Source organism: Prionailurus viverrinus, chromosome X, assembly GCF_022837055.1.
Source record: "Prionailurus viverrinus isolate Anna chromosome X, UM_Priviv_1.0, whole genome shotgun sequence".
NCBI lineage: Eukaryota > Metazoa > Chordata > Mammalia > Carnivora > Felidae > Prionailurus > Prionailurus viverrinus.
In genome coordinates, this window is record NC_062579.1 from 35,119,870 (window position 1) to 35,136,673 (window position 16,804).

At 43.7% G+C, this 16,804-nt stretch overlaps 1 protein-coding gene across 1 annotated transcript in view; it reads left to right on the forward strand.

Annotated features, from left to right (window-relative positions):
* Positions 1–16,804, forward strand: part of LOC125157308 (mucin-19-like) — a 72,406-nt gene that overhangs the window by 26,479 nt on the left and 29,123 nt on the right. Inside the window, exon 3 of the mRNA XM_047843897.1 lies at positions 3,965–4,102. Coding sequence (XP_047699853.1) covers positions 3,965–4,102 — 138 coding nt within the window. The remainder of the gene's footprint in view (positions 1–3,964; positions 4,103–16,804) is intronic.

A 16,804-nucleotide genomic window follows, 5' to 3' on the forward strand; every position in this document is an offset into this window, starting at 1 on the left:
TTTCTTTTTTTTTTTTAGTTTATTTATTTTTGAGAGAGACAGAGAGAGAGAGAGAATCCCAAACAGGCTCCACTCTCAGCACGGAGCCCAACACAGGGCTTGAACTCACGAACTCTGAGATCATTACCCAGGCTCCCCTGTAAGAGCAGTTCTGAGTCAATTAGGATAATTTGGGGTGGAGACGCCCTAACAGTTACTCTGGATCTTTAAGTACCGAAATACTACGTTTGGTGTTGTCGCTTGGCCACTGTTCAGATAGATCTCCTGTCAGTTTAGAACTTCCCAGTTTTTCCTTCGTGTGGTTCCTCTGTAATTCTTCAGGACCAAATTAATTAATTTGTGTTGTTGCCTTAATATCATCAGGGAAAGTACCATCAGGGAAGGTACCACCAGGACTCCACTAAATAGAAACAATGGACAGGGGTGCCTGGGTGGCTCAGTCAGTTAAGTATCTGACTCTTGATTTCGGCTCAGGTCATGATCTCATGGTTTGTGAGTTCGAGCCCCACGTCGGGCTCTGCGCTAACAGCATGCAGCCTGCTTGGGATTCTTTGTCTCTGTCTCTCTCTGACCCTCCCCTGCTTGCTCTCTCTCTCTCAAAGTACATAAGAATAAACTTTCAAAGTAAAAGAATCTTTAACCTTTGTAAAGAAACATCCTGTAAAAGAAAACAAATGAATGCATGGGTGACCAACAAAACCAGAAGCACACTATGTACAGAGAACAAACTGGTGGTTGCCAGAAAGGAGGTGGCTGGGGGTGGACAGAATAGGTAAAGGAGATTAAGAGGTACAAACTTCCACTTATAAAATAAGTAAGTCACAGACGTGAGAAAAGTACAGGATAGGGAGTATAGTCGATAGTGTTGTAACAATTTGTATGATAAAAAAAGGAAATGTTCTGCAATATGCCTCATAATCCTGCACTTAGGATTATTGGCTTTAGTGTCTGTCATCTAAAGACATCATGTTTGGAAATTCCCACGACTCCTTGCTTGGTTAAAGCAAGTACTTTAACCAGTTTTGTTTTATATTTATTTTATTTTTAAAAGTTATTTATTTATTTATTTATTTATTTATTTAGAGACAGAGACAGCACGAGCGGGAGAGCGGCAGAGAGCGAGGGGAGACACAGAATCTGAAGCAGGCTCTGCGCTCAGTGCAAAGTCCAACTCGGGGTTCGAACCCATGAACCGTGAGATTGTGACCTGAGCCAAAACTGAGACAGTCGGACATTTAACTGACTGAGCCTCCCAGGCGCCGCAGGGTTAGTTTAAAGAAGTCAGAGGCACACTTCATTTCTGGTCTTGTGGCAGGATGGAAGCCCTGGTTACCTCTCCCCATTGGAATCAGTAAAGTGTTGTATAAAATACACTCTGCTGCCTTGACACGGAAATCGGAAATTTGCGGGCCTCCTGAATGCTGAACAGACAGCTCACGTTTCACACACCCAATCTGAACTTCTGACTTTCTCCATCAAGACCCGCCGTTCCAGCAGCCTTGATGGAAAGGATGACAGTTCCGAAAAATTCAGAGTCACACCCAATATGCTCATGCCTCACATTCATTCTGTTGGCTCTGCCTTCGAAATACATCCAGAATCCAACACTTCGCACCGCTGCCATGGCAACTCCTGGGGGCAGTCACCGCCATCTCTAAGCCAGATGCCTCAATGGCTTCCTAACTGATTTCCCTGCTCTCACCCTGGCCTCCTATAATCTAGTCTTAGTGCCGCAGCTAGAATGAGCCTCTCAAACCTAAGTCAGATCTTGGTGTGTCTCTGCCAAAAAGCTTCCAGAAGCTATCCTCATTCAGAGGTCAAGCCACGGTCCTTACAATGACCTTTGGGGCTTCCCATGACCTGCCCCCCAATAACGTCTCTAGCCTTATCTCTAATTCTTTTTCCCTTGCTCACTCTGTTCTAGCCATACTGGCTTCCTATTTCTTGTTTTTTTTTTTTAAATGCTTACTTATTTTGAGAAAGAGAGAGTGCACACAAGTGGAGGGAGGGGCAGAGAGAGAGGGAGAGAGAATCCCAAACAGGCTGCGCATTCGGTGTGGAGCCCGATGTGGGGCTCGAACTCATGAACCGTGAGATCATGACCTCAGCAGAAGTCAAGAGTCAAGATGCTTAACCAACTGAGGCACCCAGGAACTCGTGGTCTCCTGTTTCTTGAACACACCAGGCACCCTTCTGCCTTAGTCTTTGCTGTTCTTTCTGCCAGGAATGCCCTTGTCCTGGCATATGGATAACTCCTTCATCTACTTACAGTCTTCATGCAAACGTTACCTCTTTAAGGCGGCCTGCATATCCAGTGCATTGTGAATTGCAATCTTTCCTTTTCTTCTCTGCGGTTTCAGTCTCCCGTGTTCTACTTTAGCTTTTTGATTTTCGTTGCTCTTACCAACTTCTGAGAGACTTCCTTGTTACGTTCTGGGTTCATTTTCTGTCTCTTCCCATCGAATGTAAGTTCCTTGAGAGCAGGGATCTTTGTTTGGTTTACTGATGGAACAGAAGCTCCTTGAACAGTACCTGGCACCTTGTAGGAGAGCAAGGTACTTGCTTGTTGATTAAACAAGCGAATCCCCAGAGCAAAGTAAAAACATGAAGCCTAGGAAGTAAATGAGCTCAAAACTTGACTTTCGGGGCGCCTGGGTGGCTCAGTTGGGTGAGCATCCGACTTCGGCTCAGGTCATGATCTCACAGTTCGTGAGTTTGAGCCCCGCGTCGGGCTCTGTGCTGCCAGCTCAGAGCCTGGAGCCTGCTTTGGATTCTGTGTCTCCCTTTCTCTCTGCTCTTCCCCTGCTCACACACTGTCTCTCTCTCAAAAATAAATAAAGATCAAAAAAAAAATTTAAAAAAAAAAAAAAAAAAAAAAACTTGACTTTCACCTTGAATGCCTACTGAGCCCGAAAGACTTTGCAAATTACAGGGTGATGGCCATATGGCACGCAGGGAACAGTAGATGAAACTCCGAACCTGCTGAAGATAGGGAATTTTAATAGGAAGCGCTCCAATTGGAATGCTTCATACGTGGAAGTGTGATAAAGCTTACCATTCAGAAAGGGAGAAAAATAAACCTTGCCCTCGTTCATGGTTTCCACCCAAATTTACACTACCTTTATGGTATGCTAAACGTCAGGCAGACTATGTAAAGTGCCACACTGGCTGGCAGAAATAGACTCCAAAGAAAAGAAGTAACTCCTGGTTAAAAATGAGAAATCATACAAGGAAAACAAGGCACCAAAAAAGGATAAGCGTAAAACAATGATCCAGAAAGTATTTTAACATAAGCTCAAGAGCCCATCAATGTGTTCTGATTTAAAACTTCATCTGTTGGAAATCAGAGAATTGGGCCTAATAAATCTCAAGGTGGTTCCTCCAGCAACAACCCCAAAGAAAAGCCTGCATAAAAACCTAAATGCTTGGAAAAGGATCTAGATCGGCAGGATGTACTATAGCGTTCTTTATCTACTATACATGTTATTGTTGAATCAACCTCACCAGTAGCTATACAAATGGGATTGTTTCCTGATGAGTGTCGTACAGGGTTGCGCCAAGTTCTTGGGTGACAGAGAAAAAATTGGTATTTTCAGCTGCACTTTATAAGAGAGAAATAAGGCACATTTAAGGTGTAACAAATACATTTTTTTGTTTTTAATTAAGATATAGAAACTTGTTGGGGCGCCTGGGTGGCTCAGTTGGTTAAGCATCCGACTTTGGCTCAGGTCATGATCTCACGGTCCATGGGTTTGAGCCCCGCGTCGGGCTCTGTGCTGACAGCTCAGAGCCTGGAGCCTGCTTCGGATTCTGGGTCTCCCTCTCTCTCTGACCCTCCCCCATTCATGCTCTGTCTCTCTCTGTGTCAAAAATAAATAAACATTAAAAAAAAATTTAAGATATAGAAACTTGTTTTCCCCAAGTGTTAACTAAAGTCTTCTGACCCCTTTTTCTCTTTGTACAGAATGAACACGTCAATTACGTAGATGTTGGCGGGGCATATGTGGGACCAACCCAGAATAGAATCCTACGGTTATCTAAGGAGCTGGGTCTAGAAACTTACAAAGTGAACGTATGTGAGCGGCTTGTTCAATATGTAAAGGTAAGCCTGACATTTTACTCAAGTGACCAGTGGGGGAGCACTGTATTTGGGAAAATATTCGGTTTTCTTCCTAGTTTTTTCTCAAAGCAATTGTAAAAATAGGCTCTCAGCCTTATAGTAGTCTTCTGCGTTTTCTTTTTCTTTTTAAAGAAATCCTTGGGGACCCTGGGAATCCCTGTAAGGGGTCATGCCTCAGTTTGCCCCCTCTGCACATCACACACTGTGGCCCTTAACGGCTGCACCCCCAGTCCAACTGGAGTAAGGGTATGAGGCTTTCAGCTTCTTTGCTTCTTCAGTGTCTATGGGGAGCAAGGGGGCGGGGACAGAAGCTACCTGTGGTAGACACATGGATGTGCCTACGGATGTGTGCACGCTCGCGCACACGCGCGCACACACACACACACACAGAGCCACAGGCAGCCCTTGAGGCACCTATGAGGCAATTCTAAGGCCCCAAGGAACACAGTAGTCCGAGGCCAGTTCTTAAGACTGAGCAGGTTATTCATTGTCATCGTTACCTGGCGTTTCTTTGCATGCTTTGATAATTTCCTCCGTACTGAGCCTTGACTTTCGGGAAGTCTAGCTGGGCTGTGCGGTTTCCCACTGTTTAAACAAGATTGTTTCACTCTGCTGATATCCAGCTGTTGCCAGAGTTATTCTTTGTCACTGAAGCCAAACATGGAGCAGCTGGAGTGTTGGAAATGTGCCTTGAGAGGTCAGGCTGTCCGATCTGCCTTCGCAGCCGGCTTCCCAGAACTAGCGTCTCGAGGGCAGGGGTCATGCACTCGTTCTAATGGCAGGATTCCCACACCAGTGATCACGTCACTCTCTGAGCGGCTCTACCCCACTCAGTCACATGGGTCTGGAGCCCTCGGGGGGTTTTCGGAGCTTGGAGTCAAGGGTACTTGTGATATGTGCACACTGATGCGCCATCAGGGCATCTTAAGACATTCTGATATGGTTTGGGATGGTTTGGGTTGTTTGGGGAAGGGTCTGGCAGTTGCACATGTGAAAGAACAAAAACAAACCAGCAGCCTTGAGAGAAACTGGGTTCGGAGGTCAAGGGGGGAATGAAGAAAGTATAAAAAACTATACAACGCTAGCTTCGGTAGGCTTCCTGATCACTTTCTCTGTCTACACGGCAGGGTGCTTCCCTGGATTAACAAATAATGACAACGGTGAGAATGATAGTAACTAACATTTATTGAGCACTTTTACATGTGTTAGCATATTTAATGTAGGGAGAGAGACCAAATCCTTTGCATGGAGTACTAAATAAACAGTCCCATAAATTCACTCTTCAGTCCAAGTAGGAAGCAAGTGAGTCTGATGATTGTCCTGGAATCTGAGCAGACTCATGCTTATGATCTTTTCCTCTCTCACATTCAGGTGCTGAGAGATTTTTTATTTTCCCTGAAGTCTCACAGTAAACAACTAAGTGATTTTTTTATGCATGATCTCCGTAAATCATTACATACACCTCTTTAGGCAGGCACGATTATCCCCATTTTACAGAGGGGAAAACTGAGGTTCAGAGAGATAAAGCAGCTCGACAAGACTATGAAACGAGTAATGGTCTGTTTTACCCCCCGAGCTCATACCATTCATGCATTTTAGGACTGGCTTCCAAAGAAGCACACATTTAAGGTGCTGAGCACCATTCTTTTTTTTTTTTTTTTAATTTTTTTTTTCAACGTTTTTTATTTATTTTTGGGACAGAGAGAGACAGAGCATGAACGGGGGAGGGGCAGAGAGAGCGGGAGACACAGAATCGGAAACAGGCTCCAGGCTCCGAGCCATCAGCCCAGAGCCTGACGCGGGGCTCGAACTCACGGACCGCGAGATCGTGACCTGGCTGAAGTCGGACGCTTAACCGACTGCGCCACCCAGGCGCCCCCATTCTTTTCTTTTAAGACACAATCCCATCTAAAGAAAAGATGGAGCACGGAAATACCATTAAACCATCCTCTCACATACTTTAATCTGCCAAAGCACACATATTTTCACCCAAGGTAGACCGCAATGTTCAGCTAAAGATAATAGTGGGTCAGTTAGAGGTTAATTTATTGGAGCTGAAGGAGTCCCTGTAAAGTGAGGCGGCCAGATTAGGGAAAAGCAGGAAGACTATATTCCATGGAAGATTGTTAGCAAACCGTATAGCAAAAAATCATTCCACTTATTTAAAAATATCTCAACCCTTACTGCTGTGTCCACTTTGGTGGGGTGGGGGGTGGGGGCGAGGGGAATGGACTTTTCCCTGTCACCGTAGGGCACCGGGTTAATAGTGCAAATTGTCTTTGTGACACTCTGAATTGGCTCTCGAGACAACCCCAGCCTCTGTAATCTACCACAGTGCATTCTTTTCAGTGAATACCACCGAAATGAAGCAGGTGAATCCAGAAGATTGCCAGTGTCTGGTTAAACCAAGCCATATTCTTTATGGTCCAGATTGCTTCAGCTTTTAAATTTTCCCAGCGCGCAGCCTTAAAGACTGCCTCGGTTGTTTCTTCTGACAGCAGACTGTAGTGGATCCAGTTTCAATGTATTCTGGGATGATTTTTTGTTTGTTTAAGATTACACCCAGCGTGGGGCTCGAACTCGAAACCCTGAGATCAAGAGTCGCATACTCTACTGACTGGGCCCCTGCCAGGTGCCCCTCTAAAACAATTGTTAGTATTCACCAAAGAATGGTTCTTGACCCTTGCTAGATTGTGTTTACAGGGCAAATTGAGACTCTAAGCCTGAACCTCTGAGCTGAGCAGTGGAGATAGACGTTTAGTGGTGTTTTGCACCCTGTCCCTTCCTAGGAGACTATGTCTGTGTACTTCATTCATAGAAGGTTCAAATCATTATGCTAAATTCATCAGTTCAATGAACAGTTACTGGATAGTCTCCTCTGTACAAGGTATTGTTCCAGGCTGGAAATACAGTGGTGGACACATGATCAAAGCTCCTGCTTTCATGGAACTTACCATTAGCTCACATTTCTGCCTGTATTCTTCATGGACCTTGTGAATAGAATACCTGTTCTTTTTTTATTTTATTTTTTATCTTTATTTTTTAATCTTTTTAAGTTTGTATATTTATTTATTTTTAACTTTTTTTTTTTTACATTTTATTTATTTTTGATAGAGACAGAGCACGAGTGGGGGAGGGGAGAGAGAGACAGAGACACAGAATCTGAAGCAGGCTCCAGGCTCTGAGCTATCAGCACAGAGCCCGACGCAGGGCTCGAACCCACAAACTGCGAGATCATGACCTGAGCTGAAGTCGGATGACTTCAACCGACTGAGCCACCCAGGCGCCCCAATGTTTATTTTTGAGAGAGAGACAGAGTGAGAGCAAGGATGGGACAGAGAGAGCGGGAGACATAGAATATGAAGCAGGATCCAGGCTCTGAGCTGTCGGTGCAGAGTCTGACGCGGGGCTCGAACTCACAATCTGTGAGATCATGACTTGAACTGAAGTCAGATGCTTAACTGACTGAGCCACCCAGGCGCCCCTAGAATACCTATTGTAATTCTGGTTTAGTAGATCCTGATTCTTTTTTTTTTTTAAGTTTATTTATTTTCGTAATCTCTACACCCAGTGTCGGACTGGAACTCACCACCCTGAGATCACGATGCGCATGCTCTACTGACTGAGCCAACCAGGCTCCCTCGTAGATCCTGATTCTTATAGAATAGGTTCTTGGACAGGTTTTATGAATGTTGTGAATTTGATAATGGCTTTATTTAGGAGTTTATATCTGCTTTGTGAAATTAAATTAACCATGTTGTTTTTAACCTAAAAGGCGGATTTGAAGTAGCACCAGCTAAATGTGTTTAAAACATCTATTCTTTTCCTTTGGATGGTGTAAGGGAAGCAGGTGGACTTGAATGCTTCTTGGATTAATTGACCCATTACTTGCATTAGTGAATTAGATGCACTATCATTACGGGTTATTTGATGAGTAAGTTTCATTGAATTGTGGAGGCTTTTTGTTAAGTTTTACAGTGCCAGGTCTTGGAAAGGAAAGCAGAAATGCTTGATTTCCTTTTTTTTTTTTCCTTCTTTTAATGGGTTCTTCTGATCTTTTTTTAATTTTTTTTTTACATTTACTCATTTTTGAGAGACAGAGACAGAGGGTGAGCAGGGGAGGGGGCAGAGAGAGAGGGAGACACAGAATCTGAATCAGGCTCCAGGCTCTGAGCTGTCAGCACAGAGCCCCACACGGGGCTCCAGCTCACGAACTGTGAGATCATGATCTGAGCCAAAGTTGGACACCCAGGCGCCCTGGGTTTTTCCAGGTCTTAATAATACAGGTAGGGTGGAGAGAGGGAGAACATTGCATTTTGCAGGTGCTGCTCTGAAGGAGAAGTTGACATATTTATGCATTCCCACTTTCTCCCTGCTTTCACACCCTAAATAAAAGTCAAGACTATTAGGGGCGCCTAAGTGGCCCGGTCGGTTGAGTGTCCAACTCTTGGTTTCAGCCCAGGTTATGATCTCCTGGTTCATGGGTTCGAGCCCATTGGGCTCTATGCTGCCACTCCCCTGCTCATTCTCTCTCTCTCAATCTCTCTCAAAATAAATAAACTTAAAAAAAATCGAGACAATAAATATATACCACCCATTTCTTCTTAGAGAATGGTGTGATATTTATTTAAAACAACCTAGGCTTTCCTGATAGTAACAGCTCACCAAGCAGGTTTTCCTAGTACTGGTTCTTTTCTTCCCACAGCCATTTACTTGAAGGTTTCTAGGCCAATAACTGCAATCAAAGGCTTGCCACATATGTGTGTTCTGGAATACTAAGTCAACTTTTTGTTGTTGTTGCTTAGAGGTGGACTTTATTTAGCCAGTAGGCCGTGTTGAAAGCAGGGGATCTATTTATTTATTTATTTACTTACTTACTTACTTATTTATTTTTGTTAGGGTGTCTTAATGCCTGCCAGAAATAACTGCGTTCTGACCCCTTGCTTATAATAGTGTTTCTTTTGGATCAGGGACATATATTTTTAAGCTGCTTTTAACACCGTTTTCTATACCAAATCCCAGAAGGCATATGTTTTGTGTTCAAAGAAAGTTATACTTTCACTTTCAACGCCGCTCTGTAGGAAGGCAGGAAGCCAAGGGCATTAGGCTCTTCTAGGGATATTGCTTGTTGTGTCTTTGTTTCCTTTCTTTTAATCCCCTGAATCCCGGCCACCTCACTCCATGCATTGGTATTGCCTTCCATCTGTAAGGTTCCTATACCTGTGTCACCTCATTTGAGTTACCTCGTGATCCTATGGCTTAATAAGCATTTCCCCCCATCTCACAGATGAAAAAACTGAGGCTCAGAAAATTTAGACACCAAAGTAAGGCTTTCTGGCTCTTGAGCTCAGGGTTCTGGGGGTTACATCACAAAGTTCCTTATTCCACGGGCAGAAAGTCAACTTGTAAATCCCTTAAAATTTTTTATTTTATTTTATTTTATTTTATTTTATTTTATTTTGTTTATTTATACAAATTTTTTTAATGTTTATTTATTTTTGAGAGAGAAGGAGAGAGAACACGAATAGGGGAGGAGCAGATAGAAAGGGAGACACGGAATCTGAAGCAGGCTCCAGGCTCTGAGCTGTCAGCACAGAGCCCAACGTGAGTCTTGAATCCTTGAACCTCGAGATCATGACCTGAGCTAAAGTTGGACACTTAATCTACTGAGCCACCCAGGGGCTCCCGTTTTATTTACTTTAGAGGGAGAGAGCATAAGTGGGTGAGGGGGCAGATTGAGAAAGAGAGAGAATCTTAAGCAGGCTCCATGCTGAGCATGGAGCCCAAAGCGGGGCTTGATCCCATGACCCTGGGATCATGACCTGAGTCTAAATCAAGAGTTGGACGTTCAACCGACTGAGCCACCCAGGTGCCCCTATAAATCCCTTTTAATAACCCGTTCTAAGGTATGATAAAAATCACCTTACCCTGATAAGCTCTGAAGTCCTAACATGCCACTCAGACGGTAGGGGCTCCTCTGGACGCGGGCAAGGTCCTGTGGGGTGCCTGGGAGCCGTGTGTGGTCCCTTTCACCAGGGTGGCTTCTTCTCTTCTCGTGGACCCTGAGCCATAGATCTGGGGTGCCTCTGGCCTTCAGTGAGCGTTTGACTCCTGACCAACCCCCCGGACCACCCCAGTTAGGCTCAGCGGGCTCAGCAGATGAGTCCCCTTATTATGTTAAAATACTAAGTCTACAGCACGGTTTGGAATAGTTGGCTGTATATTCTTTTTGTTAATTGATTGATGTGAACTTACTCGTCAAAGTATGACCCAGATCAGAGTATTTTATTTTATGCCATTATGTCCTGCTTGGTTTAAAGAGAAAAAAGAGAGAGGATTTAAAATAATTTGTAAGCTGTAGAAGTCAGGGTAGAGATGAAAAAAAAAACCAAACCAATTAGGTATGAACAGGAAAATGGTAATGGGCATGTGCTCATGATAGAAATTCTGTTTGATCATAGAAATGAAGTAATACAAGAGGGATTACTTGTTTTCTTCTCTAAATTCCAGTTATACGTAGGTTTTTTAAAAGCAGAGAGACTAAAAATGTTCATATAGTCTCACATTGGTCTAGCAAGTATTTAGTACAAAGATATATGGACATAGCTTGTAAAATAAAAAAAAGGTTTTAGTAACTTCCATTCATTTCCCCCCTCCATTTTTAAAAAAAGATTTATTTATTTATTTTCAAGAGAGAGAAAGCATACGTAGAAGAGGGGCAGAGAGAGAAGGAGGAGCCTTGATGTGGGGCTCAAACCCACAAACCGGGAGATCGTGACCTGAGCCGATCTCTTAACCAACTGAGCCTCCTTAGGCACCCCTCCTCCATGTTTAAAAGACTTCATTTGTTTCTTTTGTTTAAAGGAAAGCATAATGACAGAAATCACTCTTAAAGCCTTGTAGTGTTTAGAAAGCTAGGTCAGCATTAGCCATTTTCTCTCAAAGCCTCTTTTCTTTTTCCTAGAAACTTTCAGGGATAAATCTCAGATGTAGTTTGTAGAGAGCAAACCTTCCACTCGGTTGAAGTGACAGCCCAATACATAGCAAAGTCAGGTTAATGACTAGATCTTTTTCCTTCCATTTTTTCCCCTTTTTGTCGTATTTTTCCCCCACCCCCTCTATTTTTTTTCTTTCTTGAAAAAATCATGGTAACATACACATAACATAAAAATTGTCTTCTTAACCATTAGATGTACGGTTCTCCAACATCAGGTAAATTCACATGTTTGTACACCCATCATCTGTACCGAACGTTTTTCATCTTTTTGCTATTCATTTTTAATAGAGGGCGATTCATGACAGCAATCCTTTTCCAACCATTCATTGAGAAGTAGCCCAGAGTTGCCCTCTGTGACTCAGTGAGCTGGCTTTCAGTGACAGCACAGAAAGGGGATTAGGTCACACACAAAGGATTTCTCTAAGGCTGTGGAACTTTGCAGTCACCCCCCTCGAGTGAGGCTTGGGCATTGTGGGTAATGGCAGAAAGCACCTTGTGAGTGGAGGGGTGCCTGGGTGGTTCAGTCAGCTAAGCATCTGAGTTCAGCTCAAGTCCTGATCTCGCAGTCCGTGGGTTCGAGTCTTGTGTCGGGCTCTGTGCTGACAGCTCAGAGCCTGGAGCCTACTTCGGATTCTGTGTCTCCCTCTCTCTCTGCCCTTCCCCCACTCACACTGTGTCTCAAAAATAATGAATAAACATTAAAAAATTAGAAAAAAAAAGAACCTTGTAAATGGAATGAAACCTCACATAAGCAGCTTCCTCGAGAGAAATTGCTCTTGTCTCCTTGATAACTCAAGTCTTGGAGGTTTTGAGCTTTCAAGTTAGAATGTGGTTGCCAGGGCGAGGTCAAAAAACATCTCCTTTTTCCTCCCCCCTTCTTGCTTTCTACCTCTTCCCTATTTCCCCCTCTGTAGTCCCTACCTTACCCCAGAGCACAAGTCTGCTGTCCCAGCCAAAAGACTTAATCATCCGTCCTGAGGTTTCAAACTTTTGTACAGTAGCCTTCTCTAACAGTTGAAACCGGAGACACCCTTTAACGTCCTATAAATCCCATACCTGGTCCATTCTGGGTACTTCCTGAAGAAGGGAAGTTCCGTTGTCACATGGATACACTGACCCAGCCAGAAACTTTTTGTTCTCATTGCCCTGTCCTGCCATTTAATAGGATCGGTGCTGTTATATAGCCCTCTGTTTCAGATGTGGACTCTAAGCTTTTTCTTTTGTTTTTCCCTTAATTAATTAATTATTATTATTTTTTTAATGTTTGTTTAGTTTTGAGAGAAAGAGAGACAGAGTGTAAGCAGGGGAGGGGGCAGAGAAAGAGGAAGGCACAGAATCGGAAGCAGGCTCCAGGCTTTGAGCTGTCAGCACAGAGCCCGACGCGGGGCTCGAACTCATGAACTGTGAGATCATGACCTGAGCCGAAGTCAGTCCCTTAACCGACTGAGCTACCCAGGCACCCTAAGCTTTTTTGCTTCTGTGTCAAGGTCATTGAATGAATACCTTTTGAAAACTGGGTGGACTGCAGAGTTTTAGTAAGTGACAGTTTTTCTTAAGAGATAAGAGAAAGTTGTAAGAATGCAAGTATTTCGTTCAAGGTCCTACAGAAGTGAGTGAGAGAGAAACAGGCAGGCAGAAGCCTAGTTGATAACTAACCTAAGCGAACACAGAACTTGAAACTGAAGAGACAAATAATGATAATAATGTGGATACTTCTATTTGAGCAGCCCAGTACTGTTTTCATGGCACTTCATTTTATTGTTTGCTTTTTGTAAAGGGAGGGACAGAGAGAGAGAGAGAGAGAGAGAGAGAGAGAGAGAATCCTAAGCAGGCTCCACACCCCGTGCAGAGCCACACTCAGAGCTCAATCTCTCAACCTTGAGATCATGACCTGAGCCGAAATCAAGAGCTGGATGCGTAGCCGACTGAGCCACGCAGGCACCCCAGTGTTGAGTATTGTTAAATGTAATAAACACTCTGATCCCAAAAGCTGTGGAACTGAGTCCTTTCCATTTAAAGGACTTTTCACATGTCATGTTTTTCAAACAGAGAGACTGATTCCTGATCTACTAGTCCATTTCCTTTCCTTCCTACAGCACTTGTGTAATTTGTCAGACTCCAGTGATACACAGGGAACCTCAGGCCGAGATTTAATTCTCTGTGCTTGCCTACTAAGTACCCGGTGGCCTAGTTTCCACAGCCATACCCAGTAGGTGAATGTCTCTACAAAAAATCTCAGGCTTCACAGCTGATGGGAAGAAATCACCATTCTGCCCACACTTGCTACCCAGCAGGTAGTCACAAAAGTTGACCCTGGGGCACAGATGTGGGCACAGTCGCTAATCTACATACTTCTTTGGGCCAAAGAAATCCTGAGTGTCTGTGACTTTCCCCAATTTGTAGATTTTTATTTGTTTATCTTTTATTTTTTTAAATGTTAAAAAAATTGTTTATTTATTTTTGAGAGAGTGTGAATGGGGAAGGGGCAGAGAGAGGAGGAGACACCGAATCTGAAGCAGGCTCTGCGCTGTCAGCAGCAAGCCAGATGTGGGGCTCGAACTCACAGACTGTGAGATCGTGACCTGGCCGAAGTTAGACACTCAACCGACTGAGCCATCCAGGTGCCCCCAATTTGTAGGTTTTTTTAGAAATCCTTTTCTGATGTTCAAATGTGGGGGAGATTGTGCTAAGAATCTAAAGGCTTGTGGTCCCCTCTCCTTCCCATGTCTCCACCATCACGATCACAGGAGACATCACTACAGGAATCCCATGCACCACAGTCGCAGGGTTGCGTCTGCCCAGTCCCTGGGATACACAAGATGAATGCACTCAGTTAACCCCCAGTCTGGCAGGAAGCTCTGCTTTGCCCTTGACCCTCTCAACCTGCTCCGACGTACTTTCTCTTTGTACTGCCCTGTTCCGTGGGGCCGAGTCCCAGGCTCGAGATTCAACAACAGAGCACTTGCAATTTAACTAGACCAACAAGTGATTTCATTTTATTTCTCCTGTTTGACTCGTTGTTGTGGGATGACGCACGCTCTTGTTCAGGAAACGCACACATGAGAATATCTTCCCATTACTATCATTTGGAAAATAAATCCTCTGTTTTTCAGAGCTCTTCTTTCTAGCCCATGTTCTCCCATGTTCCCTCAGGCCCCTGCCAGTGCCAGCCAGAATAGAAAGAAAGAATGCCAAAAGTGCTTTGCAAAAGAGGGTGTTTCTTGGTAATGTTCCGTGTCCTAGCCTTGTCTTTGAGTGCCGAGATGTCTGTTAGCAAGTTAGGGGTCCTATGAGGACTGGCAGAAAAAAAAAAAAATTAAACATAAAAAAGCTATTTAACTCTAAACCAGAGTTTCCCAGATCCATGACCATGGAACCCATTTTCATACAGCACCCATAAAGAGCATGAGAAATGCTCACATAGAAAATGGTTTGAGAGATTTCCATCTTTTTCTCTTCCCTTCAACACCTTACACATAGGGAGTTCTAGTAAATTTGATGGTAATATTGATTATGGCTATTTTAGAAAAGGTATGTACATGGCATTGATCATTAAAAATCAGCACTAAATTGGCATTCATTAGAAGATTTTGTCTGAAGAGAGGGGGGCGCCCGCATGGCTCAGATGGTGGAGAAGGGACTCTTGATCTCGAGGTTGTGAGTTTAAGCCCCACATTGGGTGTAGAGATTACTTAAAAATCAAATCTTTTAAAAATTAAAAAAAAAGAAGATCTTGTCTTAGGTGGGAAAGGAGGAAGCCATTTGGGTAGAAAGAGGCTGGACCCTTTCTGGAGCCTGGGAGAGCTAGATGTGATAAGAGATGGGTTGTAAATGCAAGAATTGTATTTCTCCCTTTTAGTCCTCCCTTTAACGAGCTTTTCTCAGAATGTTGGAATGTACAAAGGAGTGTAAGAGATATAAACGTGTGAGGCGCAGTCTTTCTAAGGTGTGTTGAAACTCGTTGGGAAAGTTCTTACGTAAATCAGTTTATTTTTTAATTTTTTTTTTTTACGTTTATTTATTTTTGAGATAGAGACAGAGCATGAGCAGGGCAGGGGCAGAGAGAGAGGGAGACACAGATTCTGAAACAGGCTCCAGGCTCTGAGCCGTCAGCACAGAGCCCGATGCGGGGCTCGAACTCATGGACCGTGAGATCATGACCTGAGCCGAAGTCGGACGCTTAACCGATCAAGCCACCCAGGCACCCCTAAATCAGTTTAATACAATGTAGAAAATGGCGAGGTGCCATGGCAGCCCTAGTCTGCCAGTGGAAGCAGAAGTGGTTTCTGACTTAGGCAGCTAGGTGGAATCTTTGGGACCATGTTTCTCTCAGATCAGTGTTTTCTCATACCTGCAACCTCCACATCTAGAAAGCACGTCCTGTTAAGCTCCTGGTGGACGGTCCAGCTCAGTGGCACTGCAGATTCAGTTTTCCTGACATGGAGACCAAGGCACAGAGGGGAAGGGCAGGGGAGTCCAGACCAAGATCCTGGAGTCATGAACTCTAGCTGCCAGGCACCAGCTGGGATTAAACAAATTATACACGTACACACACATAAATATATGCCCATATACACCCACTTATATATTACAGATCTAATAGATACGTAATGTGGACTTCCGAATATCTTCAAAGACATAGTGAACTTGCTAAATTCATCAAAAGCAGCCCAAAGTTTTTAACCTGTGATGCATCTCACTTATTACAGTCGCAAGACTTTAACTAGGAGCAGTGAAAACCAAGAGAAATCAGACATGAGATCCGGGCATAATAATAGTCAAGCAAGTAAATGATTTTTTAAGGAAAAGTATAAGAGAAAATAAATATTAATGAAGGAAATGGGCAACCGCAACAGAAAGTATCATTTCTTTTAGTATTTTTAAGTAAAGTTTAATGAAAAGAAGGACTAAAAAGAAATGGCTTATGGGGTGCCTAGGTGGCTCAGTTGGTTTCGTGTCTGGCTCTTGATCTTGACTCAGGTCATAATCTCATGGGTCATGAGTTTGAGCCCCACATTGGGGTCCATGCTGACAGTGCAGAGCCTGCTTGGAATTCTATCTCTCCCTCTCTGCCCCTCCGTCACTTGTGTGCACGTGCATACTCTCTCTCTCTTTCTCTCTGAAAATAAATTTAAAAAAAAGAACCCAAAGATCATGTTGTAGAAAGCTCTTGATGCATTTTGACCTATGGTATGATTAGAACATACCAAATTGGGGGACAAAGGCCTGGCCAATAGTAATCATATACCTGAGAGCTGATAGAGTCTGTATAGCCAATGTGATGGATTCAGAGCAAACAGAAGTGATTTGTTAGTTTTCATCTTTCTGTCATTAAACATAGCAGTGTCTTTGTTATCTTTCAACCTGTAAGTACCTTCAGATCTACTCTCCACCCTTCTCCACCCTACTCTGTACCCAGGGAAGCAGACCTGTAAGGGCAGAATCAACTGGACTCCCTTGCCCAATGGCTTTGGGTTGGTTTGGAACATGGCACACTGGTTAGGAGAGTAATATTGGATTATTTATGTCCTGCCCCTGTCCATATGATGTGCCACAGTCTAGCTATGAGCTACGTTTAGCAGAAGTATATAGGAAAGAAAATTCTGGGAAATCCAGTTCAGCTTGGACAAGTCAACACCTTACAAAACCATCACACCCTCTCTTTCCGTTATCACTTGTTCAGTGGG